Raw genomic sequence first — 19,903 nt, 5'->3', positions numbered from 1 at the left:
CCAGGTGTCCTGCAGGGGAGGCTCAGAGTGGCCCCACTGGTGACCCCTTGGGGAGCAGGCACAGGTCCATTCTGCTCACTCCTGAGCTGGGAAGTTCCCTCTTGGGATAAGGTCACACAGCACAGGCCACCATCCTACCACCTCAGCCAGAGGAGCGGGAGAGAGGAGACTCCCTGGCCCAGAGGCAGAGCTCCGCAGGAAGCGCGTTCACTGCGAGATATATATACGTATACATACACATATATATGTATATACGTGTATATATGTATATACATGTGTGTGTATATATATACGTGTGTGTGTATATATATATACGTGTGTGTGTGTGTATATATATATATTTTTTTGAGACAGAGTCTCGCTCTGTTGCCCAGGCTGGAGTGCAGTGGTGTGATCTCAGCTCACTGCAAGTTTCACCTTCCGGGTTCAAGTGATTCTCCAGCCTCAGCCTCCTGAGTAGCTGGGACTACAGGCGTGTACCACACCAGGCTAATTTTTTTGTATTTTTAGTAGAGACGGGGTTTCACCATGTTGGCCAGTCTGGTCATCACTTTGTTTTAAAATTTTTATCTATTTATTTATTTATTTATTTATTTTTGAGACGGAGTCTCGCTCTATCACCCAGGCTGGAGTGCAGTGGCGCCATCTTGGCTCACTAAATGTCATGCGCGTCCATGTGAAGAGTCCATGTGAAGAGACCACCAAACAGGCTTTGTGTGAGCAACATGGCTGTTTATTTCACCTGGGTGCAGGGGGACTGAGTCCGAAAAGAGTCAGTGAAGGGAGATAAGTGTGGGGCTGTTTTATAGGATTTGGGTAGGTAAAGGAAAATTCCAGTCAAAGGGGGCTTGTTCTCTGGCGGGCAGGAGTGGGAGTCACAAGGTGCTCAGTGGGGGAGCTTTTTGAGCCAGGATGAGCCAGGGACAAGATAATGTCATTGCTTAAGGCAAGGACCGGCCATTTTCACGTCTTTTGTGGTGGAATGTCATCAGTTAAGGCGGGGCAGGGAATTTGCACTTCTTTTGCGATTCTTCAATTACTTCAGGCCATCTGGGCATATACGTGCAAGTCACAGGGGATGCGATGGCTTGGCTTGGGCTCTGAGGCCTGACACTGCAACCCCTGCCTCCCGGTTCAAGTGATTCTCCTGCTTCAGCCTCCTGAGTAGCTGGGATTATAGGCATGCACAACCTCACCCAGCTAATTTTTGTATTTTTAGTAAAGATGGGGTTTCACCATGTTGGCCAGGCTGGTCTTGAACTCCTAACCTCAAATGATCTGCCCACCTCGGCCTCCCAAAGTGCTGGAATTACAGGCATAAGCCACCGTGCCCGGCCCCGTTTATTTATTTTTAGAGACAATGTCTTGCTTTCTCACCCAGGTTGGAGTGCAGTGGCACAATCACGGCTCACCGTAGCCTCCAACTCCTGGGCTTAAGTGATCCTCCCAACTCAGCCTCTCCAGTAGCTGGGACTACAGGGGCGCTCCACCACGCCCAACCACTCCCTTTAATCTTTCACCGCTGTGGGAGGAAGGATCAGGACATCCATCAGGTGGAAACTGCTGCACCCCCCGACCTGCTCAGGCCACTGGAGTGTCACCAAACCACCAGGGCTGCTCCTGCTGGAGTAACTCACCTGGGTAACTCTGGGGACAAGCCCCCTTGGAGACTCTTCTCAGGAGGGAGGTGGCATTTTCCAAGAAAGGGTTCAACTCAGACCTCTGAGTCAGAGGACTAAAGAGAAAATTATTCTGACTTTATTCAGGAATGTTGCTGTAGGAGTCCTGATTATTGCCATGTGGGGGAGTTGCCCTTGAGGCAGCTGGGAGTGGCTCACGCCTGTAATCCCAGCAATATGGGAGGCCAAGGCAGGTGGATCACTTGACAGGAGTTCAAGACCAGCCTGGCCAACATGCGAAACCCCGTCTCTACTAAAACTACAAAAATTAGCCAGGCATGGTGGCGTGCACCTGTAATCCCAGCTACTTGGGAGGCTTAGGCAGGAGAATTGCTTGAGCCTGGGAAGTGGAGGCTGCAGTGAGCTGAGATCGCACCACTGCACTCCATCCTGGGCTACAGTGAGACTCTGTCGCAAAAAAAAAAAAAAGGCCAGATGAAGAGCTTGAACCACAAGTTTCCACATGTTAACCAGGGTAAAGAGCAACCGTTGACGGGAAGGGGCCCCGCAGTCAGCCCCCGGGAAGGCTAGGATGTGGCCCTGTTTTGGCAAGGCTGCCCTATCGCCACAGAGATGGGCAGGCAGGAGACATCCCCAGTCAGTCGGGCCCAGGTGGGGATCAGGAGGTTTCAGGAAGACACAAGTTATGCAGTGGGGCAGGTGAGGCTCGGCCTATCCAGCCTGTCCTGAGTGTCATGGGAACAGCTCTGGAAGTGACTCCTCTGTCCTCTGGAATCTGGACCAGATGGGGCCTTCTCCGGATGTCTGCGCTCAGCAGATGCGACAGCCACTCGAGTGTGGCCCCAGGTCCAGCACCAGGCCAAGCAGGTGGGGGCCATAAGTTGATCCGAGCTCTCCAGTCCCTGCCCTGGGCTGGGGGATGCACGATGAGCCAGGCTGGGATCCTGGTATCAGGGAGTCATCAGCCACAGAGGGCGCCATGTGCCCGGAGGATGTGGTGAAGGAGAGGTGATTGGGGAGGGAAAAGCAGGGAGGCCAGGAGGAGGGCGGGGCCTGCGCTGGGGGGTGGAGGGACCCATGCCTGGGAAGGGCACGGGGAGAGTGAAGTGGGAGTGGAGTGGGAGGCGGGCTTGGAGGGGTCGATGCCTTTGGGATATGGGACAGTGAGGAACAAGGCACAAAGAACCAGTGTGCTGGGGAATCAAGAAGTTGGGATGGGCAGCAGGGGTCCAGGGTGGAGATGGGCTGGAGGGGGAGGAGGCCACCAACCAGGGAAGGCCCCCCAGGCTGGCCCCACAGAGGCTTGATGCTGTAGTTCTGGGCCTTGCAGCGCCAGCCACAAGTCTGAGCTCCTGGGTGATTTTAAGAACTAGCTGTTGCCAGGCCGCATCCAGGCAGAGCTGCCCCTTTCAGTGGCCAGACTGGCCCAGCGCCTTCCAGGTGATCCTGTTGTGCCAGGTCAATGGTCTGGAGGGTTTTCAGGGGCAAGAGGCACCGTCATGTTTGCCCTTTTGAGGCCCACATGGCCGCTGGTGTGAGAGGCGGACGTGCACGGTGAGAAGGCTGTGCACGGAGAGAAGGCAGTGAGGGTCTGCAGGGTGAGGAGCCCCCAGCCATATGCAGTTCAGGGTCCCTGCAGCGCCTGCCCGAGGACACTGGGAGCTGGTGGAGGCCTTAGCAGGAGCAGTAAACTGAAGGAGGAGGAGGGGTCTCACTCATCACCTGATGCGATCTCCATGCTTTGCAGTAGGGGAAACCGAGGCTCAGAGCGAGGAGCTTGCTCAGCAAGCCCAGGCCCCTCCACCCTGCCCGCGTTTCCTGCACTGCACTGGATCAAACCGGTTTTATCCTTGATAATGCCTCAGACAAATATTTGAAGAGGGAGGAGGCTGAGAGAGGGGAGGAAATTAGTTTCTCAGGGACAGGCTGGACACAGGGGTCATGCACCGGGTAGCTGTGAGGGCAGGGGCGGCGTCTCACCTGAGGGACACAGCTCCTGGGGAGGGCCACAGAGACCCTGACAGTCTCATCTCACAGGCCTCCTTCTCCAGGCTAGAAACCAATGACTCATCTCTCAGGCTCTCTAGCAGCCAGTAGGGCCCACACACCACAGTTCTGGTCAAATGTTTCCCTGAGGGCTACGGAGCCTGGCCTTGCCGAATACAGGAGGAGGCCCTCAGCCCTCTGCTTTCTTCCTGCACGAATCCTGGGCATGATCTCCCTCCGCTACGTGCAGCCGCGTGGAGACGCTGTCGGGATTCTTGTTGCTGGTGACTGAGTATTCCCAACGGGTTGTATTTGTTTTTTTAGGGGCTGTGGGACAGATCACCACAAACTGGGGGGCCGAAAACACCAGCAACGGCTCCCTCTCCATTCTGGAGCTGAGAAGGCAGAAATCAGGGTTGGTTCCTTCCTGGTGGAGGGGCCTGGGCTTGCTGACCAAGGCGTCATCAGGATTGGTTCCTTCTGGGGCCTCAGAGCAGGACTCTGTTCCCTGCCCGTCCCCAGCTCTGGTGACTGGCAGCACTCCAATCTCTGCCTCTGTTGTCACTTGGCCCCCATGTGTCTCTGTGTCTCAGAAGGACACAAGTCATATTGAATTAAGGACCCTCCCTACCCCAGCGTGACCCCGTTTTAACTAAGTACATTCACAATGATCTGATTTGCAAAGAGGGCTGGATTCTGAGGTCCTGGGAAGGACATTTTGGGGGATGCCGTTCACCTCAGTACACCGGAGCAGAGCTCGGGGACACCAGGAGCCCTGTGAAAACACAGCATCTCCATCTCCCAGACCCATCCAGCCAGTTCCTGGAGAGACAGTCCTTCCCATCTCCAAGTGGCCATGCGCACTGGGGGTCCTGACCCGGGTGAGGCAGTCTCCATAGTCAGCTCCCCTGGCTGAGTCTTGGGTCCCCACAAAGGGAAGGCCTGTTGGAGAACCTGGAGGAGGAGGAGCTGACAGCAGGAGGGAGAGAGGCTGGGCCCTGCGGCCTGTGGAGGTCCTCTGAAGTCTGCAGTCAGCACGCTCCACATTCACTGCCTCTGCCCTCGCAGTGAGTCTCCCAGTGCTGCCAAGGTCAACACCCTGGGGTGGGGGTGCAGGGCTCAGGCCTGGAGCACAGGACGGGGTCCGAGTCTGGCTCTGCCATGTGCTGGCTGGGGACCCCTCTGAGCTCAGTTTTCTCATCTGTAAAATGGATGGGGTGCACATGCTCCTACCCCGAGGGTTGTGAGGCTGGGCAGTGCCCATCCGGCGGTTGCCCATTGGCAGCTGCGACAATGAATTTTATTATCTGTTCACTCGGTTAGGCTATTGGCCCTGTTGTTTGTTCAAACTCTCATCCAGATGCTGCTGTGAAGATATTTTTGGGTGTCATTAGTATTTAATTAGTGGACTTTGAATAAAACAGATGACCCTCCATAGTGTGGGTGGGCCTCATTCAATCCATTGAAACTGAGGTTTCCAGAAGGAATTCTGCCTCCAGAACACAATACAGAAAGCCTGACTCAGTTTCCAGCCTGCACCATGTGAACTCAAGCCTGTGATATCAGCTATTCCCCGAGTCTCAGGCCTGCCAGCCTGCCCTGAGAGTCTGGACTTGTCAGTCCTCACAATCACATGAGCCAATCGCTTAAAAATCAATCAGTTAATCAATCAGTCAGTCAGTCAATCAATCAATCAGTCAATGTGTTAAAATAAGTTACAATGTTCAAAAATAAGGTTACACATACACACACACACACACACACACACACACACAAAAATAGGATTCCTAACATGGAAATCAGATGATGTGACCACACTGGGCAGCTGTTCCTGCCAGGGCGGAACAGCCAAGCCCCCTGCTCCCCTCACCTGAGGTTGGGCTACCCCAGGCATGTGAGTTTTTCCAAGCTCCCGTCTGGCTCCGGGTTCAGTTTACCAAACACTTGGTTGGAAACACTCCCGCTAGGTGCTGGGGATACTGGGGAGAGTGTGGCCCCTGCCCTGGAGGAGGTGCTGTGGCATCCAGGTGGGGACCAACCCGCCAGCCCACGGTGCAGGCAAGAGAGGTGGGGCAGGGAGGAGTAGGGCGAAGCCTGCGGGTGTGCAAGCCCCCTGCCTCCTCCTTCCCTTGGGAAGACCCCAGAGCCACAGCCTGGCCATCCTGTTCACAGGAAAGCTGGGTTGGAGAAGCTGGCTTGGGTCTGGGACCAGAAGGGGGCTCACGGGTCCTACTCCCTGGAATTGGTCTATGAGGTGCAGCCACTCCCAGCCCTGCCAGCTCGGGAAAGAGGAGCTGTTTCCCCAGATCTCAGCCTCAGCAGGTGCCCGCTGTCTCCTGAAGTGGCGGCAGAGCAGGGGAGTCTCTCGTCCTTGTGAGCGGAGCAGCGGTTTGTTCTGGAACCGGGAGTCTGAAGGGGAGCTGCGCAGAGCCACGCTGGCATCTGCCTCATGGGGGGCTGTGAAGACCCGGAATAAAGTGCACGAGACGTTTTCCCTCAGCCAGCGCCTGTGATTGCGACACCGTGGCGCCTGTTCCTGGAGGTGTGCAGACGGGGACTGCTGCTGAGCAACCCCGCCCAGCCCCTCTTGCTTTAGACGGACTCCCGGAAATGAGACTAAAGTTGAAGCATCTGAATGCTTACATGTTTTACCTTTAACCTTTATTTCTAAAAATGAGTGGCCAGGCGCGGTGGCTCATGCCTGTAATCCTAGCACTTTGGGAGGCCGAGGTGGGTGGATCACCTGAGGTCAGGGGTTCGAGGTGACTTTCTCGAACATGGTGAAACCCCATCTCTACTAAAAATACAAATATTAGCCAGGCGTGGTGGTAGGTGCCTGTAATAATCCCAGCTACTCGGGAGGCTGAGGCAGGAGAATCGCTCGAGCCCAGGAGTTGGAGGTTGCAGTGAGCAAAGATTGAGCCACTGCATTCCAGCCTGGGTGACAGAGTGAGACTCTGTCTCAAAAAAAAAAAAAAAAAAAAAGTATAATATTACTTTTTAAATTTTTTAGAGACAGAGTCTCACTCTGCTGCCCAGGCTGGAGTGCAGTGGTGTGATCACAGCTCACTGCAGCCTCAAACTCCTGGGCTCAAATCATCCTCCTGCTTCAGCCTCCTGAGTAGTGGGGACTAATTTTTTAAAAATTCTTTTTGTAGAGACGGGGCCTTGCTATGTTACCCAGGCTGGTCTTGAACTCCTTGGCTCAAGCAAGCCTCACAAAGCACTGGGATTACAGGCCTGAACCACCACACCTGGCCTAGTATTACTTTTATTAGTTTTTTAAACACTACGAAGTATAAATAACTAAACAAAAAATGGAGTCTAATCTTGCTACTCAGATACATTTTGTTGATATTAGCAACTAAATAAAGAGGCTGTCAAGCAGGTTTAGAAAATTTAAGCGAGATTAGAAGAGCACCTGATGAAACGGAAACCCTCACCCGATCCAGGCCCAGCCCTCGGTCTGGGGCAACTCCTAACAGTGGCTGTGGTTTCTTCCAGAAGAACGCTGCCACACGCCCCGGCTTGTAGGAGTCAGCACTGGCGTGTGCAGCAGCGAGAAGGCGCGCATCTTCCTTCCTAGGCTCAGGGGCACCACGGCCACTGTCCTGCTCTGGCACAGCTCGCCTTTCGACCCGAGCCCTCCCCGCACGCTTTCCACTGCAGTCCAGCAAGGCGGTCTCGTCCTTCTCGTTCTGTTCCCTTTGGTGAGGGCCTCCCTCTCTACCAGCGCCGGCCCTGCCCGTGGCCTGGGAGCTCTGCAAAGGCCAAGGGTGAGTCCAACCCACCTCTGAATGCCTGGAGCCCAGCCCAGGACAGGGGCCCCTTTCCTGGAGCTGTGGGTGGTATGTGGGCAGGGCTGGGAGAGGAGAGACAGAGGGTGGAGGACTGGAGGGGTCAGGGTCAAGGTGAGGGTCAGCGTCCTGCCAAACTCTGCTGCCCACAACAGACCTGGGCTGCTCTCTGCAACTAGGTGAGGAGAGCTGGCTGGTGTGAGTCATGATTGTTTCCCAGGTGCATGGGTGGTAAAGGTTTATTTAAAACCAACCAAACTGCCAACCAAATCTCTGCCCCACTGCTCCCTGCCCCAGCCCTCCTGCTCCAGCCACAAGCACCCTGCTGCCATCATGTTACATGGCATGGCTTCATTGTCCCCCGGCATAAGGAGAATGTTTCCCGCAGGTTGTAAGTGTACAACTTTATCCACCTAGTACTAGTGGGTGAGAAGTTTTGAAATGAGTGTTCTCGTACTAGATTGCGTGAAATGCCTTTTCTGTGTCTAATGAGACCTTCATGTGTTTTCCTTTCTCCACTAACCTGCCAGTGGGGTGCATTATCTTTTTTTTTTTTTTTTGAGACAGAGTCTCGCTCTGTCGCCCAGGCTGGAGTGCAGTGGCCGGATCTCAGCTCACTGCAAGCTCCGCCTCCCGGGTTTACGCCATTCTCCTGCCTCAGCCTCCAGAGTAGCTGGGACTACAGGCGCCCGCCACCTCGCCCGGCTAGTTTTTGTATTTTTTTAGTAGAGACGGGGTTTCACCGTGTTAGCCAGGATGGTCTCGATCTCCTGACCTCGTGATCTGCCCGTCTCGGCCTCCCAAAGTGCTGGGATTACAGGCTTGAGCCACTGCGCCCGGCCGGGGTGCATTATCTTACTGGACTTATTCAGGTTCAGCAGCCGTGACAGAGACCTTATAGCATTTACTTTTTCTGTTTTGTTTTGTTTTGAGACAGACTCTCACTCTGTCTCCCAGGCTGGAGTGCAGTGGCACCACCTTGGCTCACTGCCACCTCCGCCTCCCAGGTTCAAGCAATTCTCTTGCCTCAGCCTCCTGAGTAGCTGGGGTTACAGGTGCATGCCACCACACCCAGCTAATTTTTTTTTTTTTTTTTTTTTTTTTGTAGTAGAGACGGGGGTCTCACCATGGTGACCAGGCTGGTCTTGAACTCCTGACCTCAAGTGATCCACCCACCCCGGCCTCCTGAAGTGCTGGGATTACAGGCATGAGCCACCACGCCCGGTCTTCTTATGGCATTTACTATCTGGCTCCTTAGCGAAAAATTTAATCCCTAATCTAGGGCAAAGTTTTCTCCAATCAGTCATCCTAGCAGTTCTGGCAGGGATACAGGCAGGGGGTACCATGCCCATCTTACGGGTGGGGAGAGATATTCAGAAAGGCCTGGTGCCCTCCCCACAGCTGTACAGCTCACAGATGCAGAAGACACAATGGGAACGTATCTTCTGCTCACCTCCCTCCACCTGCACCAGGACCAGAGCAAAGCAATGCAAAGAACACTGCCCAGCCGCCCCACAGCCCCCAACACTTGGTTTTATGAGCTCTGGATGGCAGCTGGGAATGTCTTCTTTTAACAAGGGCTCCCCTCTTCCAGCCACAGTTGTTGGACCTCTCAGGAGGGCTGGGCTGATAGCATCCTGAGAATAATGAAAAAGTTGGGAAATGACGCTCCTTGGATTGGCCACTGACGAGACTGGTGCCTTCTCCAGTACAGCGGACCTGCAGGATGAGTTCTCCAAAGGGACCTTTGTGGAGTCTAAGTAGCACATCAAACATCCCCCCGCAAAAGGCTGTCCACCACGTGTCCCCTAGACTGCACACGGATAAGGGTTCTGAAGTCCCCATCTGTTATCATCTGTGCTCAGGCAGAGCCTTGAGAGGACTGCTGCCTGTGATCCGAGTGGGGTGAGCCTGGGCTTCTGTGAGCTTGACTAAGAAACAGCACGACCATCGTTTGGTCATGAACTGCACCTGCCTGCACACCTCCACGCTGCAGGCGCACCTGCTGAGTGCACTCGGGGCAGCCTGCTGAATGGCGGCGAGGGCTCTCCACCGTCAGCAGAGGGCTGCACAGGGGCTGGGGGCAGCTGGCAGGGGGAGCCCTTGCGCCCAGGGCACTGACGCCACTCGGGGAGGACAGAACTTGGCCTCCTTTTTGTGGAAGCTTTTCAGGCCAGCTCCCCTGGAGGCCCTGGGGCAAAGGCTCCTGGGTCAGGGCTCATAAACCATCATCATCCAACATGTAACTTCAGAACAAACTGGACTGCCCCAGGAGGGAGAGGGCCCCGAGAGGCCACAGAAGGCTTGGCAGACTAAAGTGTGGGGAAAGCTGTATGAGGGGAGCCTAAGCTGCTTGGGGTGCCCTAGAACTTGAAGTTCACAACTCTGGGAGAAAGCAGGGAGAGGGCTGGGGGTTTGGGGGGGCGGCATTTGGGTCGTGGTTGGAATGTTCCCAAAGGAAATGTTCTAGAAATGAAGTGTCAATGCGGGCGCACTTCTGGCTGCTGGCTTCATTGAATTAGGTTGGGGATGGGGTTATGGGAACTGGCTGATGCCAGAGAAGGGACTCTGCAAGGTGCAGAGGGAGGCAGGGACCTGCAGGTGGAGCTGCAGGGGCCACCCTGTCTGCTGCCTGCAGCTGTGCTACCTGCATCCCGTCTGTCCTGCAGCACCAGGTCAGTCCCGTCAGTCGGTGCAGCTGTCCACATCACACATGGTCACACACAGAAAGACACCTTCCCTTCAGCTACCTCTGCAGTGACCCTATTCCTCTGCCACGTCACAGCAGAACTTCTCCAAAGAATGCTTCATGTTTTCTCTGTCCACTTTTACCATGGTTCAGCTGCAGTAGTGTCCCAGTCAGGGGATTAGACATGGGCAGAGGCCCTGGGGCCACACCACATGCTTGCCACGGCCAGGAAACAGCAAAGCAGCCAGGTGGCCAGGAGTGAAGGAGCACCGAGAAACTGGACTGGGGGGCCGCAGAAGCCTGCCCACTCTGCACTTTGTGGTCTGGGGCCCAGACTTCAATTCCATTCTAAGGGCCAAACACTGGAGTGACAGCTGAATTCTCAACCATAGAAGCCAAAGTTAGTGAAATAATATGTTAATGACACCAAGAGAAACTACTCGCCAACCTAAAATTATATACCCAGCAAAATTCTTTCAAGAAAGAGAGGAAACAAACCTGAGGAAGATAAGAGGACTGGTTTGTCAGAGTGCAATGACTCAAGGGACCATATTAAGGAACTCTTCATTCTTCCATGTCTCAGAGTATATGTGCAACCATGACTGTGGGAATTAAGAAACACAGAAAAATGTGTCTGACTTACAGGACATGGAACAAATAATAAGACTGATGGGCACACCCTGACCCAAGTCCAGGATGCCTTTGAATACCCAAGAATTATGTTGTAATATGACATAATCAATGGGGAGAATGATCAAATATCAATTTCATCTGTTCAGCAATCTTTATCCAGTTGTAGTCTCAGGGCATCTCTGGAACCCAGGAATCTTCTGCTAATGAGACTCTTAGTCCCAATATAGGACCTACTTGGAAGTGCTAGTGTGGCCAGACCATACAATGAAATTCCAAGTCTCTGAGAGGGCCTCAGATACCAGTCTTCAAGGTGCTACCTCAAGGAGCAAGGCTAAAACTGCCCAAGAGGTGGCTGGTTACTTTACATGAATCTGAGTCAAATGAAATGTCAAGGTTACAAGGAAACTCAGAGAAAACAGTGCAAATCTATCATTTTATGGTGGCCCCCAAAGAGATGGCCACAGGGTGAGTAATCAGCACAGCCAGGAATGGAACTGCCTTCCGGACCCCGGTCCACACCTTGTGTGCTGTCTGCAGTCTGGTGTACAGCGGGGTCGGGGCTCTTCCTCCCCAAGTGTGTTCCCTTCCTCTAGGCTCATACACAGGATATTGCCCTTGACTCCTAAGATGCAAAGTTCACGAACTCAGCTCTTACCATCATGGCACCCAAGATCCAAACCGCCTTCATCAAAGGAGTCAGGCAGGATGAGGAAACATGCAAATGTAGAGGGCTGGGCCTCAGCTGTTCTCTGCTGACAGGATGGGGTCAGTTAGATTGGAACCTTTTTATTTTTTTATTTTTTGAGATGGAGTCGCGCTCTGTCGCCCAAGCTGGAGTGCAGAGGCACGATCTCGGCTCACTGCAAGCTCCACCTCCTGGGTTCACGCCATTCTCCTGCCTCAGCCTCCCGAGTAGCTGGGACTACAGGCACCTGCCACCATGCCTGGCTAATTTTTTGTATTTTTAGTATAGATGGGGTTTCACTGTGTTAGCCATCATGGTCTCGATCTCCTGACCTCGTGATCTGCCCACGTCGGCCTCCCAAAGTGCTGGGATTACAGGCGTGAGCCACTGCACCCAGCCAGATTGGAACCTTCTACATACCTTCCCTTCCCCTGCCCACATCCCCACATGGCTTAAACCATGTAACACATGATCTGTGACCCCTCAGGGAAGGAGCCTTGTCTATTGCCTGGCTGGGCAGATACCACCCACCCTAGGCTTTGCTCACGCTCAGCACTTCTCACCCACAGGCAGGGGCTGCTAAGTGGCCATCTCACCCACTAGGGTGCAAACCCTCTGAAGGCAGCAGCTGTGCAAGAGGATGGCTGTCATGTCCACTCCAGGCCTGGCGCATGCTAAGTCTTCAGTACCTATTCAAAGAATACTTGAACAAATGAATCAATGACTCCAGTGCCAAGGAGCCAACTGCTCCTTGGTGTCCCAAGGACCTAGTATATCGCCAGCAAAACACACTGGATGAATACATCAACAAAGAGGTGAATCCATCCTATGACATCCACTGGTTGGTGTCCAGAAGACATCTGGAACATGGGACCTGAGCAGAGGGTGGATGCCTGCATTCAGGCCCCTGAATCTCACTCAGCCTGAGCGACACCTCACACCTTGTCAGTCAAAGAGGGTCTGTCATGGAACATTCTGTGAGGCCAGAAACTCAGTCCCACGCTTGTTGCTGCAGCCCTCTCTCAAGTACTCAGCATTCTGAACCATTGGTTCGAAAACCATCATGACCGATGTGCCTGCTGGGGGTCGAGGAAGCAGACGGCGCACCAGGAGCTACTGATGTTGTGACAGAGCTTTGGCACCAGTTGAATTCTTCCAGGCAAGGTTCTGAGGCTCGTTTTCTCTTTTGTTTTCGGCTGAAGTTTCCTCACCTGAACAATGGGGATAATAAAATGACCTCTGATATTTGTGAAAATTAGATAAGGTATGTTAAGTGCCTAATCCTAAGTGGATTCTTGTCATACAGGTTTTTGTTTTCTCATTTGCACATCCTCAGTGTCCTGACACTGGCGGGAGCTTAGGGAATTGGGCTGGGAGGTAACAGAGGCAATAGGCCAGTGCAAAATATTTCCCTTCTGGCCCCTTTGTGTGGTCTTTGACTTCTACCATTACTTAGACTTCTACTCCTTCCATCCCACTGACATCCTATAGAATGATGTTCCTCTTTATGAGTTTGCTAAAGCAAATTTAACAATCCCAGGGATAATTTTTTTAAAAAAGGAAAGGTATTTACCTGTAAGCACACCTGCCTTACCTGAGACACAAGACTCAAAGACAGGTCTCCAGAAGGATCCCCCCATTCTCCACCGCCCTGTTTCCACCCACTGGTGGCCTCTGCAGGCCACGCTAGGCCCCTGGCCTGTTTCGTGTTCCCCGTGCTTGGGGTGCTGTTTGTGTAGCTGCGCCCATGCTTCCTGCTCAGAGCAAGAGTCAGTGGGTCTGAGGGGACTCCTCCCTAAGTCCTCCCACCAAACAGAGTAAGCACCTCTTTGCCTGTGAAAGTCCTTGTTTACATCTGCAGTCCCAAATGAATTTCTATTAATAGAGCCACCCTTCACTTTCAGAAGTGGCCCAGTTTGTTTGACAAATGGTACTAAATAGGCGCTCAGGTCCCGAGCCTCAGAAGGGTTGCTGAATCCTCTCGTGTCCACAGGCAGGCCCTCGGCACCTTCCCAATGCAGTCCACAACCGCCACCACCGAGTTCGTGCTCCACTCTCCACGCCGCCCCCCACTCCCCGCGCCGCCCCCCACTCCCCGCGCTGCCCCCTCTTGTCCTTGTCTCCCACTATCAGGCCTGAGCACGGCAGCCACCTCTTCACAGATGGTCAGCTCCCATCGCTCCTCGGCTGGCAACCCCCCACCAGCTTCGCATCCAGCCACTTCTCCCTCTGACCTCAGTGCCCACCGCTTCCTCCCTTCCCACTGGGGCTTCATGCTGTTCCTCTCCTTTTTACCCTGCTTGATTCCTGTGTCTAGAAGACTCTTTCCCTAGACACCCATGTATATTCCACACATCAGCCTTCACTCAAATGTCGTATCAGACATGTCACCTGACCATGCAAATCAACTAGAAACCCCACACCTGATCCCCCAATGCCATTTTTTCCCCCACAGAACTTACACTATCTAATATGGGTACATATCATTTTTGTCCTGCTTTCCTCATTTAGGGGTTATCTAACAAATACTTAGGCAGCACTTACTATGGCCAGACACAATACTAAGCATCTTATGAATAACAGATACAACTTTTTTTTTTCTATTAGAGACAGGGTCTCACCATGTTGCCCAGGCTGATCTCAAACTCCTGGCCTCAAGCAATCCTCCTGCTCAGGCCTCCCAAAGAATTGGGATTAAAGGCACAAACCACCGTGCCTGGCCCTCAGATGCAATTTTACAAGCAATCTGTTCAGTCAGGTAGCCTCAGCCTCTGTAGGTGCTCAATTTATGTGTTGAATCAAAGACCAGCACTGCGAACACTGTACTGTAATTATGTCTTCAGATCTGTCTCAACCCGCTAGATAGTCTCTCCAAGAAAGTCCTAGTGCCTGGCATAGTGTGGAGCTCTGTGGTCACCGGGAATACTAGTTGCCTGAATGGACTTCAGCTCTCCTAAGGCTGGGGCCAGACCACATGGCCTCATGAGGCACCCGCTTCCTACCCTAGGTCTGCTTTCTTCCCCTTCTGCAGCTCAAACCCCATTCTGGGCTACAGGCTTTGAACAACTCCTAAGTCAGAAGCAATTCACCTCCATTTGACAGTGACCACTATCAAGGAGAAACTCATTTTGAAAAATGTTTATTTATCTTACCTTTTCCTGGCCAAGTCAATTGCTTTGGTCATCTGCACAAAGAGTTTAAAAACTGGCTTTCAGCATTTGTTTTTCCAAGCAAAGGAACTTTATCACAACAAGGCAGAGCTCTGATTTTAGTCTCTGTGGAGTCTGGGCTCTAATGACCTAGGCTAGTCATCATCAAAGCCTGGAATGACTGTTTGGGACCCCCATGGCCAGCTTGAAGCTTTCCTTCCTCCGCCACTCTGGGCCCCTGAACAGTTCACATGCATTTGTGGCAGAGACTGTATTTTAACAAAGTTTACCCCAAAGTCAGCAAACGCATGTACCTAGAACTCATCCCAATTGTAGGTTGCTCACCAGACAGGTTACACGATGTGCACCGGTTAACATGTCATAGGAAAATTACATTCCAGGAAAAAGCAAAATGCTATAAAATCAACAACAACAAAAAACCACGCAAAACAGCTCTCCTCCTTTGATCTGATGGTCTGGTGAGGTCCTCAAGTCCATACACTGCCACTCTTCAAGACCAACCGTCCACTGGGCCTTCTCAATCTCATCCAAAGTCGTATTCACAACCTTGACTGGGGCTTGGGTTCTTGATGTAGCAGCTGCAATCATGTAGTGTCTTCTCTCTTGCAGAACTCTAACCTCAAGTCTCTCGTGAATCCCCAAATTCCAGGAAGCATAAAACAATTGCAAAGCACACGGTATGTATATTTCCCAACTTTGAAAATACAGTAAGATCACAGGAACAAATATGACCACGCAGCAGCGTACGTACCGTATAGGCCATATTCCTTTACGTGGGACGTTAATGAAAAGCTGTCTTTTCCAAACTGAATGCACCTATTAATCAAAAAATACACCTGACCATCTAATGCTGAAGTCATCCGCCAGGATGCTACTGGAAATTGAGTGGCTAACGTGGAGAAAACGCAGGCAGAAAAACAGGGGAGACAAAACGAAAGGCTCTCTTGGTATGAGCCTGTCCAAACGGCCAGGAATCCTTATCAGGTGAACACAGTTCGTCAGTCGGCCACCTAAAGTACAAGTGGGAGAAATTCATCATCACAACATAAATTTTGAGCTTGATATTCTCATATCCAGGAGTCAAACAAACCCAACTACCTGTGCACAATGCTACCACCTGCAGGAAGGTCATCGCAAACGCTCCAATCTCATAACATTCACAGGTTTCCAGCATGTACCTCCGCTTCACACCTCTCTCCCCCCACCTACTGACAGAGCAGGTCTACGTCCTGCAAATACTTTAAGTGGTCATGACTCTTTACAACAACCTATCAAATTATTTTCTCTAATTACCTATGAAAAAAGAATGAAACCAACTCGGCGGAGAGAGTGGCACGGCTCTGCGCTCCCCTCCCTGCCTGCCCAGCGCCTTCCACGCGGGACACTCCCCGCCGGATTCGGCTCCTCCCCGCGCGACCCCGCCGGCTCAGCAGCACTAGCAGCCAGCGATCCGCTGGTGCAGCTCCACGATCCTTCTGCCCATCCGCGCCGCCTCCGCGGCCTTCCTCTCCGCCTCGGCACACAGCCGAGCCACCCGCTCCTCCGCCTCCGCGCGCGGGCTGGGTGCAGGGGCCCGGGCGCCCCGCTCCTCCGCCTCCACCTCGCTCTTGATGGCGTCGAGCAGGCTCTGGATCTCCAGCAGCTTCCTGCGGGCCCGCCAGTGCGCCCGGGCGCGCTCGCGCTCCAGGGAGGCCAGGTCCTCGCGGCCGGCGCGGGCCACCGGGCTCAGCGGGCTGCCCGGGTCCTCGCGGGGCTCCCGCGCCTCATCCGCGTCCACAGGCCGCATCACGCCGCCGCCTCTTCCAGCCCGCGGGCCACGGCGGGGCTGCCCACGAGCAGCGAGCGCGGAAGCCTCGCTGTCACCAACGAACAGACTAGCAACAGGTTGCCCCAACTTTTCGCAGCGAGGACGGCGTCCAAAATGAGATAACAGCCGTCGGCCGGGGCGCTGCCACTGCGGCCCTTTTACGACACCCGGGGTCCTTTACCGCCACGCAGCGAGCGAGAACCGCATTCGGGGATCCCGCCTCGGCGGCCCTGCGCGCGCACGCGCACTGGCGCACCCGCATACCCCCGCACGCATGCGCACCCCGCGTCACCGCCCGCACTAGGGCCGCTGCTCCCTGGGTGTTGATTCTAGGGCCACACTGCTGGAAGGTTGAAGTCGACTTCACGTTAGTTTAAGGAAACAGCTGACGCTGATAACCGTGTCCCAAGCACTGCTCTAAGTTCCCAACATTCTAAATCATAAACACCCAGTCGGGGCGCGTGGCTTACGCCTATAATCCCAGCACTTAGGGAGGCTGAAGTGAGAGGATTCCTTGAGCTCAGGAGTTCCACACCGGCCTGGGCAACAAGGGGAAAAATCCTACAAAAGAACAGAAGAAATTAGCTGGGCGTGGTGGCGCGCACCTGTAGTCCCAGCCACTTGAGAGGCTGAGCCGGGGAGAATTGCTTAAGCCCAGGAGGTCGAGACTGCAGTGAGCTCTGAACGCCTGATCGTGCCACTGCACCCCAGCCCAGTGACAGAGCGAGACCCTATCTCAAAATAAATAAAAATAATAACCGAATTCAGTGGTCCCGTTAGAATATTCCAGGCTCCGCGAAGCCAGGTCCTCACAGCGTTGGGATTTGCCCCCAGCCAGGGCCTCCGCTCCCTCTTGCCTCCAGCAGATGCTCCTGGAACACAGAGCTGCGGCCTAGGTGCTGATGCTGACGGCTGTGACCCAGCCTCCCCCTACTTTTTTCCGAAAGGTATAAGCTTCACTCTGCCTGTGACTTTGGGTGTGAGTCGGAGTCTGGCTTTACCCACCGTGGGCACCCCAAGGCCAAAGTGAGTCTGATTCACCGCTGTTTCCTCAGCCCTGCCAGGCTCTGAATATGTCCTTATGAATCATTCTGGAAGATTTCTTTCTTCACTGGACTGTGTAAGCGCCTCTGCTCTGTTTCCTCACAGCTCGAAATGGGCTTGGCATACAGCAGGAGCCCAATCAATGTTGCTTTACTGCTCATTTCCCAAGAGATCTTTATTAAGCATGTCATTGTGTCTAGGTTCATTGACTGTGTACCTCTAGCAGAAAATTAAGGGGACCCTCCAAGCTTGATGGCCAGGGGTCACTCTCAGCTCCTGCAGGTCACTCTCTGGTCCTTACAGGTGGCCCTCTCCATCTTCAAAGCCAGTAAGAGCATGTCGGATCCTTCTTATCCTTCCAGGCTCTTTGTCATCGCCTTCTGCTCCCAGCTGGAGAAAACTCTGCTTTTAAGGGGCTCACCATGGTCCAAATATGTGAGTCCCCCCAAAGTTCATATGTTGCAAAGGAATCCCCAATGTAATGATATTGGGGGTGGGGTCTTTGGGGGTGATGTGGTCATGAAGGCTCAGCTTTCATGAATGGGATTAGCACCCTCATAAAACAACTCCAGAGGGCCACCTTACCCCTTCTGCCATGGGAGGTTACAGCAAAAATATGGACTTCTGTGAACCAGAAGTGGGCCCTCACCAGACACCAAACCTGCTGGCACCATGATCTTGTACTGCTCAGCCTTCAGAACTCAGAAAATACATTTCTGTTATTTAGAAGACACCCAATTTCTGGTATTCTGTTAGAGCAGCCTGAACCGACTAAGATAGGGCTTATGTGATTGTGTAACAGCATTGATTCCATGTTAAAGGACAATTTTGCTTGCTCAATTATAATTACTGCTTTGCATAAGTTTTAGACTCTGCTAAAAACAGCCTCACGACCTTCAGCACTGATCAACAATCCTGGGTGTGGGCTGACCGACGGTTTTCACCCAGAGAGTGAAGATCATGGAGGAGCCGTCTTAAATTCTGCCCACCACAGGCTCCCAGGAATCCTAATGTCACGATCTCACTGCAGCCAATGTGACAAACACAGCAGTAATTAAGTCTAGAGAGCTAAACACACCTCAAAAAGAATTGTCTCTTGGTATGAGTGGAATGGAATAAAATACACGGAAACTCACAAAAGTTTCAAGGTGAACAGATTAGCAAAAATGCTCTAGCTTGAATGGAAAGAGACTGCAACTGTTCAAAGTGTGAAAGGACTTCTAGACTCCCAATCTTTCCACCAGCAGAAAGCAGGCTCAGTAGCCCAAATTGGTGCATTTTAAAATGCCCTTTTCAGAAGTGTGACAGAGAAAGAAGGATGTGTCAGTGCAGGCCAGTGTGTGGGGCCCAATGGCAAACTGCAGCTCCTAAACTAAGAAAGACTTTCATATCTTTAAAAAAGAAAAGGAGAAAGAGGAATATGTGATAGAGACTGTATGTGGCCCACAAAGCCTATTTACTGTTTAGATCTTTACAGAAAATGTTTGCCAACTCCTGTGCTGCTATGCCACTTCTAGGTTGCAGAACGAAAGCCTTACATTCCCTAGCTTTAAAGTAGAGGACCTGGCAATGTTGACTCCACGAGTTTCAAAATGGCTATGTGACTACTATTTCACCCCTTCATTCTTCCCTTACCAAGGGACCTTATCCTGTCCCTGTCTTGTCACTGTATATTGGGTCTAAGTGGACAATAACTTGTCTTTTCAAAAAGTTCATAAGCTTCTAGACCAGTAAAAGCCATATTAGGACCTGATGTGGCTCACAAGATCGTAAACATCTTGCTTGAGGCTGTGATTGGAAGAAACTAGGAGGGGGGTCCTTACATGGGGGTGGCAAATTTTACATGAACAATGGGGGCAGTGGGCACAGATTGTGGTAGGTAGTATAAGTGACCCCAATTCCCCACCCCTTCCTGCATCCGTGTTCTTTGCCTCGTGTCTTGCTTTGGCCAATGAGAGGTTCACAGAGAGGACACAAGCACAGGTCTGAAAGAGGCTTTCACAGTTAGGCTCGCTTTCCTCTGCGTCTCTGCCTTCGCTATGAGAAGAACAGGCTGGGTCACCTCACTGTTCTTGGGAAGATGGTGAGAGAAATAGAGAACCAAGCTGCCCTGGACAGGCCTAGCCTAGACCAGGTGGCCCACAGACCATTACTGAGCCCAGCCTGGATCATCCAACTCTCAACCAAACTGCAGACCATGAGGAATGTTTATTGTTGTCACCGAGATTTAGGGTGGCTCATGCAGCAAAAGCCAAACGATGCCCGTAGGTGGGATTATAATCCCAGATACATGAAAACGCCAATCTCTTCTTTCCCCCATGTCTTCATCTGCTCAGTCTCAGGTGAAGGGATCTTGCTCAGAGGCCCAGAGGTTCTGGATTTTCTCTTTAGAAATTGTGGCTGGAAGAACCCTCTTCAGGAAACAATATTTACTCCTTTTGTATCTCCAAAA

The 19,903-nt window shown here is 52.6% G+C and overlaps 2 protein-coding genes across 4 annotated transcripts in view; one reads left to right on the top strand and one right to left on the bottom strand.

Moving 5' to 3' along the window:
- The window catches only part of PPP2R2C (protein phosphatase 2 regulatory subunit Bgamma), an 873,451-nt gene that overhangs the window by 504,337 nt on the left and 349,211 nt on the right, over nt 1-19,903 (top strand). The gene's annotated exons all lie outside the window — the stretch shown is intronic.
- Nucleotides 11,165-17,020, bottom strand: LOC126955532 (putative MORF4 family-associated protein 1-like protein UPP). 3 transcript variants are annotated; one of them, XM_050792237.1, is made up of 3 exons: nt 15,894-16,643; nt 14,583-15,610; nt 11,165-12,641 (listed from the first exon to the last, which is right to left on the bottom strand). In XM_050792237.1, exon 1 carries the CDS (start codon nt 16,384-16,386, stop codon nt 16,036-16,038), a length of 351 nt encoding a protein of 116 aa, XP_050648194.1. In that variant the 5' UTR covers nt 16,387-16,643; the 3' UTR covers nt 11,165-12,641; nt 14,583-15,610; nt 15,894-16,035. The 3 variants fall into 3 exon arrangements, with proteins under 3 accessions (XP_050648194.1, XP_050648195.1, XP_050648193.1); XM_050792238.1 differs by having other exon boundaries at nt 14,894-15,610; XM_050792236.1 differs by lacking the exon at nt 11,165-12,641 and having other exon boundaries at nt 14,554-15,610; nt 15,894-17,020.

The sequence above is a fragment of the Macaca thibetana genome, chromosome 5, assembly GCF_024542745.1.
Source record: "Macaca thibetana thibetana isolate TM-01 chromosome 5, ASM2454274v1, whole genome shotgun sequence".
Lineage (NCBI taxonomy): Eukaryota > Metazoa > Chordata > Mammalia > Primates > Cercopithecidae > Macaca > Macaca thibetana.
The sequence above is the reverse complement of the archived record's forward strand: the minus strand, read 5'-3'. Positions and strand labels throughout refer to the sequence as shown.